At 30.5% G+C, this 19,884-nt stretch overlaps 2 protein-coding genes across 9 annotated transcripts; one reads left to right on the top strand and one right to left on the bottom strand.

The window, feature by feature from the left end:
* Window positions 1–165: 165 nt before the first annotated feature.
* On the bottom strand, window positions 166–4,629 carry LOC130973292 (probable polygalacturonase). The gene is made up of 6 exons (XM_057897752.1): window positions 4,435–4,629; window positions 4,011–4,349; window positions 2,296–2,416; window positions 1,417–1,591; window positions 1,261–1,331; window positions 166–1,060 (listed from the first exon to the last, which is right to left on the bottom strand). Exons 1-6 carry the CDS (start codon window positions 4,465–4,467, stop codon window positions 351–353), a joined length of 1,449 nt encoding a protein of 482 aa, XP_057753735.1. The 5' UTR covers window positions 4,468–4,629; the 3' UTR covers window positions 166–350.
* Window positions 4,630–9,895: 5,266 nt separating this feature from the next.
* LOC130973731 (B3 domain-containing protein At1g49475-like) lies at window positions 9,896–19,638 on the top strand. 8 transcript variants are annotated; one of them, XM_057898368.1, is made up of 13 exons: window positions 10,408–10,417; window positions 10,611–10,886; window positions 11,004–11,121; window positions 11,357–11,576; window positions 12,396–12,468; window positions 12,587–12,734; window positions 13,068–13,128; window positions 14,357–14,433; window positions 17,735–17,867; window positions 18,017–18,049; window positions 18,366–18,723; window positions 19,113–19,182; window positions 19,280–19,638. In XM_057898368.1, the coding sequence occupies exons 9-13, from the start codon at window positions 17,841–17,843 to the stop codon at window positions 19,332–19,334; spliced, it is 543 nt and encodes a 180-aa protein (XP_057754351.1). In that variant the 5' UTR covers window positions 10,408–10,417; window positions 10,611–10,886; window positions 11,004–11,121; window positions 11,357–11,576; window positions 12,396–12,468; window positions 12,587–12,734; window positions 13,068–13,128; window positions 14,357–14,433; window positions 17,735–17,840; the 3' UTR covers window positions 19,335–19,638. The 8 variants fall into 8 exon arrangements, 7 of the variants coding, with proteins under 7 accessions (XP_057754351.1, XP_057754352.1, XP_057754353.1 ...); XR_009084259.1 differs by lacking the exons at window positions 17,735–17,867; window positions 19,113–19,182; window positions 19,280–19,638 and adding an exon at window positions 9,896–10,258 and having other exon boundaries at window positions 10,342–10,417; window positions 10,653–10,886; window positions 18,366–18,559; XM_057898369.1 differs by lacking the exons at window positions 10,408–10,417; window positions 10,611–10,886; window positions 11,004–11,121; window positions 11,357–11,576 and adding an exon at window positions 12,091–12,281.
* The last annotated feature ends 246 nt before the right edge of the window (window positions 19,639–19,884 follow it).

Raw genomic sequence — 19,884 nt, 5'->3', positions numbered from 1 at the left:
ATGACATTACATAATTGAATGCACGTGTAAAACTATCTTGGTGACGTTACGGTCAAGTGTATCAATTCTGTATAAGATCCTCATGTCATGATTAAAACCAGCAAATTTCTATTAATATTAGCTTTTAAACTGGCAGTAATATCAAGCCAAGCCATCAAGTTTCATAAACTTGTAGGGAAAAGAAAACCATTTTCCATTTTCATTACTATAATTGCAAGGATCTCATATCTTAAACTCCAAGATATCAAGATTAAAAAAGAAAAAAGAAGACAATAAAAACACTTCTCTCATAACATATAAATATGGTACATAGGCAAAATACAACCCAACCATAAATATAGCTCATGAAACTAGGAAAGTAGCACAGTAGAAGCACATTTCCTAAGCTCCAAGCTATCAATAGGAAGAGGCTCCTGAGGAAAATCACAAGCTGAGATTTTTTGTGGACCTTGATCAGGTAACAAGCTACAAGGTGGAGGGGTAACCCCACTTGTCATCCCTTCAATATCAGCACAAGTCCAAGGTTGTTTCTTGGCCTTTGCAGACAACCCTATTGTCACATTGGCAATGCAAATTCCAGTAAAAGGGTCATTGGATATCCCTTCAAACCTTGCAGCAATGGTAACATTCTCAGCAACAACATCTCTATAGTTAATCCCCTTGATCTCAGGCAATGCATTGGGATCATAATGGCTATCGGCATGCGAATTGTAGTCGCCGGTCATCTTGAACGCCCATTTCATAGTGTGAAGGTTCATCCGTTTGACATATATGTCCCTCACAAACCCTCCTCTTCCTACTGCCGTCTTGATCCTTACGCCTGATTCTGTTTGGATTGCTGTGATGTCCTCTGCTCTGACGTCTTGGATGCCTCCGGACATCTCACTTCCTAAGGCGATGGTTGCGCTGTATGGTGATATGCATGTTAGTCTTCTGATGGCTAGTTGTTTTGTTGGCCAACCGAATTTTATGCCATACTCATCCCATCCACTCTTGACTGCAACACAATCATCCCCGGAAACTATGTAGCAGTCTTCAATTCTTATATTTGTGCAGGAATCTGAAAGGATCAAAATTTAAATGAGATAAAACATTTCAGTACAAACATTGGTAAATTAATGTATCAAAACACATTGCATCAAAATACATTGATTTAAAGGTGAAGAAAAGTTATAAGGAGTTAGCAACAAGGCTCATCCTTAAAGACTCTTTATTAAGTAAGGAATGATGCACTCGTTAATTAAACAAATCTTTACTAACCTGGGTTGATGCCATCTGTGTTTGGAGATGAGACAGGAGCAATGATGGTGATTCCTTGCACAATAATATTGCTGCATAATGTAGAATATTTTGTTAAAGGAGAATTAAAGGTTAAAACTTTTGTTATAATTTAATTGAATGGAAGTGAGGGGTTACCTGCTGTAAACAGGGTGAACATTCCATGATGGGGAGTTAAGGAGAGTTAGACTAGAGATTTGAATGTTATCTGAGTACATAAGTTCAATGAGGTAGGGCCTTGTGTACTTCAACTTCTTTCTGTGGAACTGTTGCCACCAAAATGCACCCTGCCCATCAATGGTCCCATTTTCTCCTGTTTACCAAAAACCATCTCAATATTCTTTTTGCTACCTCATTAATATCAATATTTAATTATTTATTCAACAAACATCAATTCATCATCATCTCATTACTCCATTTAGTATATTGAAACTAGGAGTGACAATCGGGACAAAACCAGCCAAACGAGTCTGTTTAACTTGCCGAAAAGGCATACTAAACTTAAAAATTGAGGCCGCCAAAAAAAAAAAATACTTGTCAAACCATCCCGCTTAATTCATAGGACTTGGCATGACGGAGCAAGTCGGCATACACTTATAAATTTATATTAATTTTTTTTATTTAAATTAGTTTTTGTCTTGTCGAATTAAGAAATATTATAAATAATTCAAATAAATTTGTTTTTTTTAATTTATGAATTTTATCAAATATATTTTATAATTAATTAATTATCAAGTTATAAATTTTATTTAATTAACTTCATAAAACAAATTTTAAACTTTTCAAAAAAGCCATTTATGGCGGGTTGTCCTTGTCCACCAACAAAACGGAACGGGCTATAATTTTTAACCGCCTATTTTAGTCTGACCCGTTTATTGGTGAACTTTTGACAGCCTGTTTACCACCCTTAATTGAAACAAGTAAATTATGATAATTACTAATTAGTACTTTTTTTTTTTTTGGAGATTCAATATTGAATCTTTGTACTTTTTTTTTCCTTAAAAAAAAGGTTCATACCTGTGATGATAACATCAGTGAGATTTGTTCCAAATATGAAGCTTTGATACCTTCCAGCTGGTGCATCTCTTCCTCTACCGTATGATGGGAGGGGCGAAAGGGTTGGCCACTCACTCATATCCTAAACCATTTTATTAAAAATTAATTAGTAATTAAAAGAAAACACATGAAAGTGGCAAATTTAGCACATGTGGAAGTTTTTGTCCTACTAAATAAGAAAGGACGAAATGACGAAAGTGTAATGGACCACACTATGGCACCGGCAGAGTTGGTGTGTGTATTCCAAAAGGTGATAAGACAATGGTTTTTCTTTTTCACTTTTTTGCTTTCATGAATTATATTTAAGAATATTGTTCTCGTATTTTAGGTTAGGCTAAAAGTGAGGCAACTTGTGACACCATTCTTTGCTTCCATCATTTTGTGAGTCACGTGATTCCTTTCATAAAACGTACTATTTCTATTTCATTAAAGGGCTATGTCTATATGATATTGACATTCTTTAATGAAATTCAATGAATTCTTCCAAAAATAAAATAAAATTGACAACATATATCATTTCAAAAAATCTTCTTTCCAATCACTCTATCTAAGAGTAGAATAGTATCGGTTGGCTCAATACGCAAGAAAAAATAGTCCAAATTATTTATTTGGCCTGGGAAAATGTTCTAGCCAAAATTATATATGGCTAAAATATGGGTGGTTCAACATAATTAACAGCACTAACTCATACATTGGTAAGGTGTATTTGGTTTGTGATTACATTTCTTGTTTTCCAACTTTTACAAAGAGGAACAAATATTTAATAAAAATACAAAACAAAAATTTATTATTTTTTTCATAAAAAATATTCAAACCAGACGCAGATTTGTGGTACACTATCAAAGGCAGGGCATATATGTAAATGTGTAGTGAAATAGTGAAAAAGAAACTTATCTTAATATTCATAAAACAACTAAAGATGGAAAAAGCTTTGTTGGGATGGTACATTTAACTGCGCTTTTTTTTTTATGGAATTAAAAGTAATGATATATTTAATATTGTAATTTTTTTATGTTTTTTAAAATTGTGAGAGGTACATAAATTAGAGGTCCGATTTCTGTCACTCAAATTTTTTAACTTTTTTTTAACACAAATCGAATCGTCCGATTTCTGTATCTCTCACAAATCGGATGGTCTGATTTCTATTTTTCTATTCCAGATTTGAGAATAACACTCCAAGAATAACACTCCAATCGTCCACATTTTAAAAAAAGAAAAGTATAGGTAGACAATGAAAATACTAAATAATATGAATAATAGATATATCAGATGTTTATTTCACTAGATGTGAGGATGATTATTCTAATATTAAGATTTAGGTGAATAATTTAAAAGTGTAGTGTGTTTTGAATTGATTGATGGTTGTTCATGTTGTTAAAAAAAATTATTAATTACCTAGTATTACCCTTAAAAAAAACACCATTGCCACTCCAATATCAAAAACAAAAAATGACATTTAACTTCTAAAATTAGATTAGTGTCACCTTTCATAAAATACAAAAATACTAAGTATTATATAACTCAAACCTCAAAGAAGATTAACGAATATTTTTACTAATAAAACTGTTCGTAATATCGCTTAATCTTAAAAATGGTTAGTTGATTTAGTAATTGATTGTGGATTATAACTTAATTAGCCTAGATTAAAGAATGAGTGAAGATAAAAATTGAGATACCTGAGAAGCAAGTAGAACAGCATCTTTGTCAAGATAGAGTGTGAAGTGGCTGGTGAGGCTAAAACTTCCGGTGAGCCACTTGCCGGCCGGAACATAGAGCTCGGAACCGCCATCCGAACCGTACTGACTCAGATTACTAATTGCAGCTTGAAATGCCTTTGTGTTTGATGTTTTTCCATCACCAACACCACCAAAATCCGTCAATGATGCAGTGTGTGCTCTGCAGTTTATTGCATTGTACTCAAATGAAGTTGTTACAATCTTGGATTTTCTACTCTCTCCAATCCCTGAACTTAGCATTGTCACAAAGAATAGAGCAAAGATTGCTCTAGAAATCGCCTGCATAAACAATTAAACGATTCATGAAAACAAAAGTTTGTTTGAAAATGAAGAAGTGGGAAAAGGGTGTTACTTAAGCTTGTACCTTCATCATGTGAGGTTTCCACACGAGCTTCATCTTTAGAAAAATGACCTTTTTAATTTGTATTTTGTTTATGGTGTATTTGGAAGAGTGATATTATGTCAGGTATTATTTATAGTGGAAGTTGTGTTATGACCAATAGGTAGTAGACAATTTTACAACTAATCAGAGTAAATTTTGTGTATCATCCAATGAGCGTGGAAACTAGAGACTTGGAGTGTTAAAATTACTCTCAAATGAATATAGCAGAAAGTAAGAAAATAAGTATTTAATTATTTCTGAACTAAGATAATGAAATTTGTATGCGATAAAAGTTATAAATTTAATAGGATTAATAGCTTACTTTATCATTTTAGATAGTCTTTTTCCTTTCATAACAATTTGAATTCGAGAATTTTTTTTCATTAAACAATTAAGTACTACTATTAATATTGCATACATACTTAGATTTTTAATCAACTATATTAGATTATATTAAATTAGTTATTAAAAATAGTTATTAGTATAAAACATACATAAAAAATAAATTAAACTACATTTATGTGCACATAGTATTTTTTGTTTATGTTCGGTCGCTCGTCAAGATGCGAGGTCAGTTGGATATTGGGTCGAGAGCAACTATTGGTGAGAGGAAGGTTTTCGGACTTGAACGCAAGTTTTGCGAAAAATGTGCTGCTACAATCGTCGGTGTGTCAGCAAATAGGACTACCTGTAAAGATACTCAAATGTTAAAAAAAGTGTCTATACGACGGGACGACTAATTAGGATAAAGATAACGTATCTTGGGAGAGGAATAGGTCCTTTCCTATTTATACTATCTTGTACAGTTGTACTTGGGTGGATCCTCTGACACGCATCCGTCTATCTGAAAATTTCTACCAACTGTTCAGGTCTTTCTCAAGAGGTATAGAGTAACACACATGTCATTTTTACGCGTATAAATTAATGACCCGTCGAGTCAGTAGCCGGCAATATAGATTTCTAACTCTTATTGAGCTGAGTCTGAACAATTTTCAAGAGATTGATCGATGTTAAATTCATCTAATTCCTTTTAATTTTAAATACATCGATATTATTTGATAATACAAAGTTTAATATAATTTTACATTTAAATTATACATTATTATCAATTTTAACTCGATGCACTTTAGACATTTCAATTGTTACATTTGTTTCTAAAAGTTATGTGGTTTATATTACATAAGCGTTTTGTTAATTCTTAAAGCATTTGCTACTTTTATGCGTAAGAAGGAAGTAATTAACTTAAGGAGGCATAACATAGAAAGGAATGAAAGTTGAGTGCAAGTCTTAAATAATAGTTGAACCTTGAAATATGATCCATTTATTTGTCTTTGACATCATTCTTTCTCCAAATTCATGAGTGCTTTTCTTATAATTTTGCCTATGCTTTGAAGGCTTTTTTTTTCCTTAAACAAAACTTGTTAAGGAATATAACAATCATTGTCAGCGAATGCTCCTGCTCCCCCATTACCCCACGATTTCAAGTAGTAGACATAATTTCATTGAAATTATAAAACCTCTTATTTACCTGTGTTTACAATTTCTCGTCTTAATAATTGATGAAACATTTGGCAATGAATTCATGATATCAGAGTAATATTTATGTTATAAAAGATAAATTACTGAAATGATATTTAAAAATTTATATTACCGACAAAAGTAATTTCAAAATACAAATGGTAAATAGGTCTTAAAAGATTTAAAAACTAAAAATAAAAAGAATAACTAAATACTAGATATATATTCTCAAATAAAAAAAAAAACTTTCCTACCAAAAGGAAATTTTCACCAATGATAGAATTTTAAGAAAAATAAAAATAATAAATTTAAATATCAGTTTTTTTTACATTATTTTCTAATCGCTCTAATTATTTCTAAAAAAATCAAATCAACTGTACGAGTATTTTATATTAGAATATAATTTTTTGATTATCCACAGTATATAATTTTTAATCAACTAATTAAGAATTAATCCATGGTCAATGTAAATTTCACATTATCGCATGTACAAACCGGAGTATATTTAATGGGTTAAGGAGGGGAGTGGATCATTTCCAGTGAATAAAAAATTGGATGGTGTGCAGTGTTTAATCTAACCATTCATCACTTTCTCTCTTTCTTATTTATTTTTGGTCTCACTATTAAAATTAAAGGTGAGAGATTGCACTGTATTTTGTCAAGTGTTGAAAAAACTGGAGAAGATCCATTTCCGTTAAAGAGACATAGGACCCAGAGAGGTTAAGCTTTATTGGAGGACTCACTTCCTCACACTGTTTGGTCTCGTGAGTGCCATCCCCACCATTGCCGACCCACTTCACGGGTGCACTAACCTTTTTCACCTCTCATTCTCACAATCTTATTATTCTTATTCTTCGCCACCCATGTCATTAACTACTAAAATAATAGAATATACTGTAATTTAATTCCAATAATATTAGTTGATGCCAATAGCCCAATAGTATTATTACTTTATTAGAATATTTGCCTACGGCCTGCAATGTTCACTAAACTTGACCCTCAACGTGCTAGTTAATCGGTTATCACTCACTACTATGTTATGATGCATAAGGATACAATACGATAGGAGACACATAAATACACAAATTTTATAAGATTTATGAACGTAGTATATATATAATGTTAGAAAGGGAAGAGGAAGCAATAAGGAAAATATTCGGGAGTATTCAAATTATTTGTTTAAGTTGTCTAGAATGATACAATATAAAAGGGTATTTATAAGTATTAAGAAAATCGTAATAATAAAGAAGTAATTTCCTATAATAAATATTCAAATATATCAAATAATACTAATTGATCCTAATTGGTCCTAATTATATTCTAATATCTCCTTCAAACTCAAGTGACAACTTGAGTTTAAAACTTATTTAAAATAAATAAAGAGAAAAAAACTGCATAAACTGATAAAACGGATACAGACGAAATTGTCGAAAAAAACGCAGATGGAACTGCTGCTTGTCTAAAGGAAGCGCAGATGGAACTGTTGCTTGTCTGAAGGAAGCATAGATAGAACTGCCGCTAGTTTGAAGGAAGCGTAGACGGAACTGCCGCTTGCTTGTCTGGAAGAACTGCATACCAAACTGCCGGAAGGAAGCGCAGATGGAACTGTTACGAGAAAATGCAAACGGAACTGCCACGAGAGAACGTAGATGGAATTGCCACAAGAGAACGCAGACGGAACTGCGGAAAGAGAGCGAAAACTATATGATTTCTTCATAAGAATAGGTAAGCAGCGGGATAATGGTATTTGATCATTCGACTTGGAAAAACACAGAAAGAACAAACTAGTTAGTAAGATAAAAAAGTATCAAATGAGTGACTAAAGGTAAGGAAAAATGGCATAAAAAATGCAAAAACTACGTGATTTCACCGCAATAAAAACAACCTATCCTCTTCAAGGACGATACCATGGCTCTGATACCATGTTAGAAACAAGAGACTAAAATGGAGAAAGGATTTGTGTATTATTGAGTGTATTCAAGTTGCCTATTCAAATACAATATAAAAGGGTATTTATAGGTAGTAAGAGAATCGTAATAATAAAGACGTAATCTCCTATAATAAATATTCAGATATACCAAATAATACTAATTGATCCTAATTGGTGCTAATTATATCCTAACATATAAAATATAAAGTATTTTTTAAATAAAATATTATTTTTAATATATTTTTTTAATTATATAAAATATTTAAAATATTTTTTATTTTAATAAATAATAATATATATTATTTTTAAACTTATTTTAAAAATATATGTTAAGAATAAAATTAAAAACATGCTTAACACGTGATGTATTTAGGTGTGTTCAAACGTGTAAAATGTTTATTTTTTATTAAGACACATTTAGATATAACAGACACGTGTATCGGATAAGTGGTCAATAAATTAAAAATCGTGTCCAAAATATGTCCAATATGCAAACACTATACCTCAACATAGTTGGAGCCACTTAAATAAAGACATCTAAAACGTCTTTTTTTAAAGATGTTTTCTAGTAACTAAAATTTAACACATAATCGATTAAACCATGTTATTTTTGTCAAAATTAGACCAAATAAATTAATTTGATCGAAAAAATAGTGAATCAAATCTTGACTTAGTCTAAATTAATATAATTTTTTTATAGAAAATGACTACAATATTCTTATTATAAAAAATGACTAAAATATTCTTATTATATATATTAATTTTGAGAATCCTAAATTTAGTCTTTTACTTCTCTGTCATTATAGGATTAAGATTTAGAGTTTTTAAAATTAATATATATATATATATATATATAGAAGTATTTTAGTCATTTTTCATAATAAGGATATTGTAATTATTTTTTATAAAAAATAATATTAATTTAAACTGGTTCAAGATTTGATTTACTATTTTTTCGATTAAATTAATTTGTCTAACCTAATTTTGACAAAAATAACACGACTTAATCAATTATATGTGTTAAATTTTAATTAATTAAAAACATTTTAAAAAAAAGACGTTTTAAACGTCTTTATCTGAATGACTCCCAACATAATATCCGTGCTTAATAGCGACTATATTTAATAATGTTACTTTTAACTTATTAAAAGTGATTAAAACCAAAGAGTGTAGTTCAAAAAAAAGCGATTAATCCTCTCTTAAAATTAGTTAATATACTCAAAACTCAAAAGTAAGATACTTCGTCTGTTTAAAAAGAAATTATTAACTTCAGTAAATTTTGTGGGTATGCGTTACCATATAAACTAGAATTTTAAGTGGGAGTTCTAATTCATTTTTTTAATTATTTTTTAGTTCTTAAATAAGTATATGTATATAATTTAAAAATTAAAAAAAAATAGATAGAAGGATAAGTTAGAATTTTTTATTATTTTTCTATAAATTATTCCTATTGGAATACCACTTAGTATTGTATATAATGGAATTGTTCTCTCTTAAGTCTTAGTACGTAATGGTAGGGCCTTTGCTTTTTGTGTTCTAGAAATGTGTCATAGCCGCAAATATTAAGAGCGTGACATATAATTAACATTTTGTGTTACACTCCACTCACGAGTTACAATAGCACTCATCCTTTGCCATGCTTCTCATTTTTTCAATAGTGGGCCTTTGTCTTTGTGGATGTCATTCAAAGGAAAGATAGCTCCTCTTCAAAACCATCACCAGCCCATTCTATTCCCATTTCTACATCCACTAAATCTATCTATCTATCTATTAATCTATCTATCTATCTATTATCTATCTATCTATTAATTATTTTATTATAATATATAATAGGAGAGTAGTAAGAAGGTCTGTGATCGACAAGTGGAGCATTTCATACTCGACACGTGGAGCATTCTGTGTTTGACACTTAGAGAGCTGTGTATGATTGACAAATGTATGTTTTTAATGCTGGGCACTTCACCGTTTTGAATCCAAAAAAATAATTGGGCGGGATTTGATTCAAATTCAAATTTAAAAAGGATTTTGTTTCAGGACTTTCAAGAAGAGAATATGAAAGAGAGAGAGTTGCCAGTTTTGATAGGGGGAGTAGTTGGCACCAGTCTCTCTCTTTCCATGCCGCAGAGAAGAAAAAAAGAAAAGGTCGGGGAAGAAATAAAGCACGAAGGAAGAAGGAGAAGAGGGTGGCGATGACAACGACGGTCACCGAGAAGGATGCTAGATCGACAGAGAAAATAAGAGAAATGAGGTGACGGCGGTGATGAAGGCTACTGCCGCTGTTGGATCCATAGAACTGCCTCTACCTCAGAACGCCGTCGTAGCCGTTCCTTCGCCGATGGATGCTGCAAATAGAGGATGGTTAGTTCTCTCTTTATTTTGTTGTTTGATTTCGTTATAACTCGAGAAGAATCCTTTATAATCCATTTTTCGGTGAACGACAGCTTCAAGTTCCACTGCTCCATGGTAGGAAGTCAATTAAAGCTCTTCTTCATCCTTTTTAATTTTCTCCACTGAAAAGTAAGTTGAGGAGTGCTTCTTTTTTAATTATTACCAGCAGCTGATGATGATGTTGCTTAGAACTCTATTATTTACAAAGTTGTGTATTTGAAAACTCATTTTAAATAAATTTTCTTTGCTAAATGTAACGAGTCATGATAAAATAGATATTTGTAAATAAATTTTAGTTAATATATAAATTTTCAAAAAACAGATCTAACAGGAACTTATCATAATGCAAACTGTTTGGTTATAGCTGCCTCTGAATCGAATGCAAGAGAGCGAAACCAAATAGAGCAGTGAGGGAGAAAGAAGGAGGAATGAGGCAATGGCGGTAATGGAGGCCACTGTGGATGCTAGATCTGCCACTGAAGAAGAAAGTCGTTCGAGAGAGGGGAGCTTCCAACGAGGCATATGCTACTCTGTTGTACGGTGAGGAATCCTTATAATCCAGTCGGTGAATGACAGCTTCAAGTTCCACTCCTCCATGGTAGGAAGTCAATTAAAACTCTTCTTCATTCTTTTTAATTTTTTGGTATAAATTTTTATTATAATCTATATTTCATCTTTTTAATTTTTAATGAGTACAGTTATGTGTTTGGGTCAGATATTGTAAATTCAAGAACCAGTTTGGAGTTTTATGTGAAGGTCACCATTATGCCAGATTTAAGAAACAGATTTACACGAAAGTCACCATTATCTACTGGGATTCGGGATTTGTTCAAGTAAGTTGAAGAGTGCTTCTTTTTAAATTATTACCAGCAGCTAATGATGATGTTGCTTAGAATTCTATTATCTACAGAGTTGTGTATTTGAAAATTTATATGAAATAAATTTCCTCTGCTAAATGTAACGAGTCATGATAAAATAGATATTTGTAAATAAATTTTAATTAATATATAAATTTTCAAAAAACAGATCTATCAGTAACTTATCATAATGCAAACTGTTTGGTTATAGCCGCCTCTGAATCGAATGCGAGCGAAAGCAAATAGGGCAGTAAGGGAGAAAGAAGGAGGTTAGATTGAGAAAGAAAGGAGGAATGAGTCAATGACATATGCTACTCTGTTGTACGGTGAGAAATTTTTTCTTGGGAAATTGATTTGCAACAGTAGATCCAAGAAGGACATGTTTGTTGTGATCTCGAATGGAGTCTCTGATTGCCTGCAACCTCCCCCAGGTAACGCTATCCCTTATAATTTCCTTTTATTGCGTTTTGCATTTATGCTGTTATTATAGGAAGGAAAACATTGTTGCCCAAGATGGTTGAGAATGATGCTATAAATTGAAATTTTGACATTAAATCTCTGCACTTTATACCTCATTTAACATGATCGATAATATTTTTATCAAGTCCAAATATATATCATCTTAGAGTTTAATTTAACATTATTTGGACCTTCTCAATTATACCGGTACTTTAATCACAGTTTGAAAGCAATCTTTTTTCTCATTCAGAATTTTCTTGGTTCCTTTGAAAGAAGTGGTTAGTTTAGTAATTCCATCTATTAGTAACAATCTAGAAGAATTGATTTTCAATAATTGGAATATGCAAAATAAATCTTTTATTTTGGTTTCTAATTGAAATGAGTGGTTGTGTTCTTAGTCCAATATAAGATAGGGTATCTACTGCATTTTATGCATTCAATATAATATTTTTTTTTGTGGTTTCTACAAAATTTTCTATTACTAGACATGCTTTGGGCCTAAGATAAGGAAGATATTTTACAGCTGCAAGAGCAATAGATGTTCTGAATTTCACTCCACTGAATAACAAACCCATTAAGAAAAAGAAAGAAATACTAGACAAGTTCTGTGAGAATCCCTTTTACTTGAAAGTTCTCAAGGAACATGTACTGAATTAGTGCTGTGTATGCACCACCATGTAAACACGGCTTCTCTGTTCCTTTACTGTTCCAGTATAATAGTATTGTTCTTACTGATTCTACCTTGCTTTGGACTATTTTTTTTTCTTAGCCCTCACATGCTTTTTTTCCAGGGATTAATTAATGTGAATTATGAATCAGAAGTGGAACACGAATTTATTTCTGTATTTCGGAAGGGATGGAGAGGTACAAAGTAACTTAATTTTGTCTTCCCATTTCTAGGACTTAAGAAGCTGTTCATTTTATGTTCATCTTCCGAATATTACTTGAAATTAACATTTTTCTTCGTTTTCCAATAATCCAGGTCCTTATGTTGCTGTTTCTCTGGATAGGGTTGTGGATGTTGATAGAAATCTAGGAGATGAAAAGTTGGTTACTGATGGATTTCAGAACCCATAGACACGTTAGAATCACTGACATTAGATTTTGAGGCCAGTGAATTTGAGCAATAGGTAATGTTTACATATTCTATAATGATTGAAACTAGATATTCTTGAAATGTGCTGAACTGGTTTAATTTAACTAGATATTCTTAAAATTTATTGAATCCGTTTCTAGGAGGGAGCACAATGCATAAACTTTACTTAGCTCTAAAATTTTGGTTAATCTACAATAAAATAATTGTTTTTTTTTTTTTTTGCTTTCAAATGATTGCATGCATATTTTGGTTGATCTACAATAATCCGTTTCCTTTTTGTTGTTGGATAGCTTACCGGGTTTGTCTTCTATTAACTATATTGCTAGTTTTTTTTGTCTATTTTCGCAACTTATTTCATTTCTTAAAGAACATCTGAGGTGGTGATTGTCTCTCATGGAGTCTTTGATTATGCCAACAATGTCCTCCAGGTAACACTATCCTTTATAATTTCTTTTTGTGGCCATTTGCATTTATGTTGTTATTAGAGGAATGAAAAGATTGCTGCCTAGGATGGTGGATATTGATTCTATATAATGAAATTGACATTAAATTTCTACATTTTATGTCTCATTTGATATGATTGATAACACTTTTATCCAGTTCAATATTATATTTAATGTTATATAGACCTTTTCAATTTTGTCGGTACTTCCATCCTCATCATCATAGAGTTCATGAGGAAGCTCAATAATATTTATTTGGATTTGATGCCTGTAATCAGCAATCCTTAATCTATAACATATAGAGAAGAAAGAATAAACATTTGTGTGTTATATCCATTTCATTTTAATTAATTGGATCTAACACTAAAATATATTTGTGTTCTAAATTTGCACCCACCATCTCATTGTTAGGGATTCTTTCATTTGGCATGTTAAACCTCTCATACTAACACTTCACATATGCTAATATAAATTTTCTCGAAAGATGTTTCGAGGTCTTAATTTATCAGCTAGAATTGATTTCAGTAAAAAAGATTTGGTTTTGGAAATTCTACAAGAGATAATTTTAGAGCAATGAAGATCATCAAGTAATGTAAAATAAATTCTTTGTTTCTTTTGTTTGGGTATATGATAATGCAGATTACAATGTTAAAGTATTTGATTAACATATTTTGAAGGTTTATGGGATTTTTGTAAAAATTTTAATGAATATGGAGCAGTTTGTTTTTTATCCGAAACTTAATCATGTGATACTTTCATGAGATGGTTTAAAACAAACCAAACCATGGAGCAGTTTCTTGGACTATTAGGAGTCTAACAGCAATAGCAGAAAGTAGGAGATGCTACTGCTCTTGAAGTTAGAGTTGCTTCTCTTGAAAATGCTACCCCTCTTGAAGTTGGGTGTTTTTTTATAATTTAAAAAAGTTTGGTAAAAGCTATTTATAACATCAATGATTTTTCTCAGAGGCTATAGTTTTTTTTCCTAAACATAAAATGTTGTTCAGCGGTGTATGCATATCTTAAGTTCAGGAGTTGTTTCATAAAATGCTGGAGTAAAACAGCATCACACTTAAAATAAGCATAGTCATTGTTGTCTGTTGACATCTTATGTAATTTAGTAGTTTTGACTTTTATAGATTTTTTTTTGTTACTACAAATTTCGATTTGCTTTTAGTTCTGCTAAGTATTTTGAAAACTTGATTTCTTTTTTAAGGAACAACTTCTCTGTCAAAGCTCAAGGTGTGAAATCTGTTGCAATGTGCTCCGGCTGAAGTTGCACCTGCCAAAGCGGTATGAATGATTCATCTGCCTTAATCGCTATTTTTTCAACCTTTTTTATGTTTAAATTAGATCATTTTTGTCTCTTCTTTAATTTGTTCAGTTTAATTCTTGGATGGCACTCTAAAATTTAACTAAGTTTATATGTATTTAAATAATTTTGATCTTTCTTTTCCTTCCATAACTAACTTTTGTATATGTTTTTTTTTAGTTTCCTTTAAAAATGAGTTTCATACCATATATAAATATCAAAAACTCAAGGACATATAGATAATGCAAACGGTTAAAGTCATGTATTACATGCAGTATTTTGTGAATATGCAGCAATAATACTAATAATAGTTTGTAAATTATCTGCATTATTATTCAATTGTGTTGGCCAGTGATAAATAATTTTACTTCATTAAAACTGTCATTGCAGTGTTTTTTAGTAAGCACAGAAACCAAGTTCATGGTATATAATTATATCACTGGCTTTGTTGCATATTTGGTTCTTCTTGAACTGTGTTTTGTTAGTATTATTGTTATTGTTTGTGTTGAAGCTTGATATGTTTTGTTTTATGTTCCTGGTGGGTTAAGTAGGAAATTACAAAAAGAGATATTTTATTTGACATATGGTTAGATGTAAATTATAGCCTTTTTTTACAAAGGATTTATGTATAATTATTAGTGTTTATCAGTGTAAAAAGAAATAGTCTTCACATGTTAGAGAGCCAATAGCACTTCTGTCTTTGCTGCACTATGAAGGTTTTGAATCGTTACTATTCTGTCATATACTCATGATTTTTGTTTAATTACTCATGTTGCAAATAAAGGAAATTTTTTTGTTTTTAATTGAAATGATTGGCTGTGTTTTTAGTCCAATATAAACTATCTATCACCAATAACCATAGTTTCACCAATTTTTTCCATAGATTCTAATTTTCAGTATTCTTGAATCTTTGAATTAAATTTGAAATTAAGATATTTTAAGGAATTACAATATGAGGGAACCAAAAGCATGAGAGAAATGAGTATTATTAATTTACACGTAATGACCAAAGATAAAGTATGATCATTTATCTATATGTATCTTTTCTTTCTTTTTATTATCAATTACTATCCTTAAAGATCAAGAAAAATGAAGGATATTTGATTGAAAGGTGCTTTAGTTCGAATTTCACTATTTAAATATCCTCATGCCAACTTAACATTCCTTATTATATATGATTTATAATGATTTGAATTAATCAATGATCTTGCTATTTACCTTTTTTTTGCGATGTGATGTAATTATCTTTCCTTGAATACTTATATTGGGATCCGGTAAAAATAGTGATGAAAGAAATTAAAGAAACAGTTGCCAAACTTTAATTTTAGTGTGACTATTGAATTTTGATTTTTTAGATATAAAGTACCATGTTTAGAGGCTTATATATGATGCCGCCTTTAGGTTCTAATTGCTTTTGTTTGACCCTGTTGACTTAGAAATGATATTTGAAGCTCATCAAATGTAATAATAGTTTAGTTCAACACTGTCCTTTAACTTCTAAAATTAGATGGTGATTTATATGGAAATCATGACTGGCGTATAACTAAAGTGATTATATGATGTTGATGCCATTAATGACGTGTATATATTTGTAGTAGGCTAAAACAGCTAGCTGCAGGTCTAGAGAAGAAAAACCAAATAGATGCAGAGACTAACAACACACTTTTTTTCAGGGGATTGATGATGATAAAAAAATTACAAATTTGGTAAAATAAAAAAAATATAATGTAATTGATTTTTTTTAAAAAGTTAACTTATTTTTGAAAAGCGTTGACGGAAAAGGGATAGTGAAACATATATCTAAATCTAAATATTTTAATTAGTATAATATTTATAAAATAATAATTTAATTAGTATAATATTTTAATTATTTTATAAATTATATATTATATAAATATAATTAATCATTTTATATTATATAATTATTTGTTATTTTATATTTAAAAATTAATAATATTTTAACTCTTATGTCATTTTAAAAGATTATATTTTGTTATAAGGCTGAACATCATAATTTCTCAAAATTTTCCAAACTAGGATTGGTGATGGTATGAATCAAGCTGTCAATTTAATTGTTTTGATTCAATTTATAGTATTTGATTTGGAGGAGTAGTTGTTGTGTAATGGTAGTATGGTACACAATTAATAAAGATCTGAATCTGATGAAGAAATTCATCATCAATGCATGGCCCTTGTCTCCGTCATCATTCTCTATCTTCCAATTAATGCACTGCCATGATTTTATGTTGAACTTTAATTAAGTATGGCTAAACCGATTGAGTCATCACAGTTTTTTATTTTTAAAGAAGAAGAAGCAGCTAGAGGTTGAGCTAAAGAATCCAGAAGAAGAGATCTAGAAGACAAGAAGAAGATCCAAATATTCTTTTCTCTTTGCTTTAATTTTCTCTCATTCTTTTTAAGTTATGAACTAGCTATTATTATATTTTACCTGTGTTGGTCTTCTTTCTTTTGAAGTGTTCTTGAACAAACTCATCATCATCATCATCGTTCTCAGTTTCATCAACATCTTTGTTATTCTCAACATCATACTCCTTATAATAAGCTACCCTTAAAGTAGTGGTATCATATACTTTGACTTCAAAACCAGACATTGCATTGTAGTCAAAAGTCAACAACCACTCGTAACTCAAATCACACAACTCCACAACCTTTTCCCAACCTTGTTCCAACCAAATATTTTCTCCTCTTTTGGTCCAATTCACTTTCCTCTCAACTCCATAAGGTAACACCAACTTTATAGGGTTTGACATTCTTTTCCAATATTCATTTGCACATTTAGGAACCATCTATAACAATAAAATAAAAATAAACATAGTTAATAACTATATATGTCACAATTCACATACATTGGAATCTATTTCTTATTAGTTATGCCACATACATTTTTTAGCTTCTTCCTTTTAACAAAAATTAACATATGAGAGAAAAAGAATGAGAGAAAATTAAAGCAAAGAGAAAAGAAGATTTGGATCTTCTTCTTCGTCTTCTGGATCACTTCTTCTGGATTCTTCAGCTCAACCTCTAGCTGCTTCTTCTTCTTCTTCAGCTCAACCTAGCTTCTTTTACTTCTTCTTTTTAACTACTCACAATGACTTTACATGAAAGAAGTTTCTTTAAAATTCTTGTTCAAAACTTTCAGCATGAGTTGGTAAGTTTTTTTTTTCTTTTTTCCCTTGTTAATTTTATATTATTCTCTGTTCCCATTCATAATATACAGATAATATTAATTAGTTATTATTTACATGCTTGCTTTGGTTATAGAAAATTTCTAAAGCTTTTGTGAAAGAATATTGGAGAGGAGTATCAAATCCTATAATGTTAAAGCTACCAAACACTCTTAAACAAAGAGTATATTGGATTCAAAAGAATGAAGATGAAATTTGGTTGGAAGAAGGTTGGGAACAAGTTGTGAAGGATTTTGGCTTAGAACATTCTCAATTTTTGACTTTTGACTATAAAAGACGGTCTTACTTTGAAGTCAAAATATATCCTATGAATGATTCTGAGATAATGCCTCCTCATCATTAAATATGTTTCTTTCAGGTTCTTGTTCACAACAAGTTTCACCAAAAGCTGGTAATTACTATTGCTTTTTTTTTAATTTAAATATTGTTAGGGTTAATTGCACTTTTATGCGGTTGAATATTATGTTGATTTAATAATTATAATTGTTATTTTTGTGTGCAAATTCATGTTTTAAAATTTCTTAAACATGATACTTTAAACATTCTAAAGTTACATATGCATATGTTAATTTTTGTTAAAAGGAAGAAGCTAAAAAATGTATGTGGCATAACTGATAAGAAATAGATTCCAATTAATTATCTCCTATGTATGTGAATTGTGACATATATAGTTATTAACTATGTTTATTTTTATTTTATTGTTATAGATGGTTCCTAAATGTGCAAATGAATATTGGAAAAGAATGTCAAACCCTATAAAGTTGGTGTTACCTTATGGTGTTGAGAGGAAAGTGAATTGGACCAAAAGAGGAGAAAATATTTGGTTGGAACAAGGTTGGGAAAAGGTTGTGGAGTTGTGTGGTTTGAGTTACGAGTGGTTGTTGATTTTTGACTACAATGGAATGTCTCGTTTTGAAGTCAAAGTATATGATACCACTACTTTAAGGGTAGCTTATTATAAGGAGTATGATGTTGAGAATAACAAAGATGTTGATGAAACTGAGAACGATGATGATGATGATGAGTTTGTTCAAAAACACTTCAAGAGAAAGAAGACCAACGCAGGTAAAATATAATAAGAGCTAGTTCATAACTTAAAAAGAAATTATTATCTTAATCTTTTACTTTAAGACTCAAGATCAAAACAAAACTTAAGTGACTCTTTTGTGATTATCTATATAATGTTTTGGTATTTGATTATATTGTATGGTTCAAATATAAAATAAGATCAATTTATCTTCTTTTTTTTTTTATTTTACCAATTTCGATATTTTTCTAAAATTACTACTCTCACTAGAATCATCTCTAGTTCTCTATTGTATTAAATGCTGAAAAAAATTATGTAAATTTGTATAGGTACTTTGCTAGAGCAGCTTTCACTTTTTTCACCATATTATTTATCATTTTTAATTAGTATATGTCTTTTTCATATTAATCTATTTTGATCATTGAAGTTAATGGAGCAATAGGAATCCCAGTTTCAAGATTCGAATTCAAGAATCATATGTTGGGTCAACATGCGTGGTAAGTAGTTTATGGATTGTTGTTTTGTGTTATGTTGTGTTTCACTCATTTGAAACTAACCACATTAATCATTGGAAAACATGTAACGTTTTTGTAGGCAATACCAGCAACGTTTGCAAGGAAGCATTTGGAGGAAGGACCGATTCGTATGAGTGTGGGTAATAGAGCTTGGACTGTGTGCTACAAAACTTGGAGAGGAAGGGCCAGATATCGCAAACACAAATTGCAAAGTGGGTGGCTCAGATTTAGAAGAGAGAACAATTTAGCGGTTGGTGATGTTTGTGTCTTTGAGTTAACTAGTGAATTTCCTCAGACAATGATTGTCAGAGTGCAGAGTGGATGATCTTTTTATTTACGGATTTACCCTTTTCTTGTTATGTATTTGGTGCTTGTGTGTGTGGTGGCTTTGGTGTGATGGTTTAGTTTGTAAATTGACAATTCAATCAAGTGGATAATTCTAGCTTTCTTTAGTTATTGAGAAAAATGTCTAGCTAACTACTCAAATTTCTGTATTTTGTTGATTGTTTTTGTGTGTTTACAAATGGTATTCTTAGAGACTAATTTGCTAGCTTCTAGTTAATTATTAACATCACATACTTTTTTAAAGTAAAATTTCTTTTTACGGCATCAATAGAATTTGTTATAGTTTATTATCTTTCATTTCACACGTGTTCTTATTCAAATCTGGTAAATGTATGGACT

The sequence above is a fragment of the Arachis stenosperma genome, chromosome 4 (genome assembly GCF_014773155.1).
Source record: "Arachis stenosperma cultivar V10309 chromosome 4, arast.V10309.gnm1.PFL2, whole genome shotgun sequence".
NCBI lineage: Eukaryota > Viridiplantae > Streptophyta > Magnoliopsida > Fabales > Fabaceae > Arachis > Arachis stenosperma.
The sequence above is the reverse complement of the archived record's forward strand: the minus strand, read 5'-3'. Positions and strand labels throughout refer to the sequence as shown.

Excerpts from the sequence above, each read along its gene's own strand:
- LOC130973292 (XM_057897752.1), bottom strand. The coding sequence starts at position 4,467 with ATGAAGCTCGTGTGGAAACCTCACATGATGAAG. Across the intron at positions 1,592-2,295 it reads CACTGATGTTATCATCACAG|GAGAAAATGGGACCATTGAT; the intron begins GTATGAACCTTT and ends TTTGGTAAACAG. Across the intron at positions 1,332-1,416 it reads GTTCACCCTGTTTACAGCAG|CAATATTATTGTGCAAGGAA; the intron begins GTAACCCCTCAC and ends TACATTATGCAG.
- LOC130973731 (XM_057898367.1), top strand. The coding sequence starts at position 17,562 with ATGACTTTACATGAAAGAAGTTTCTTTAAAATTCTTGTTCAAAACTTT. Across the intron at positions 17,622-18,016 it reads AAAACTTTCAGCATGAGTTG|GTTCTTGTTCACAACAAGTT; the intron begins GTAAGTTTTTTT and ends TGTTTCTTTCAG. Across the intron at positions 18,050-18,365 it reads ACAAGTTTCACCAAAAGCTG|ATGGTTCCTAAATGTGCAAA; the intron begins GTAATTACTATT and ends TTATTGTTATAG.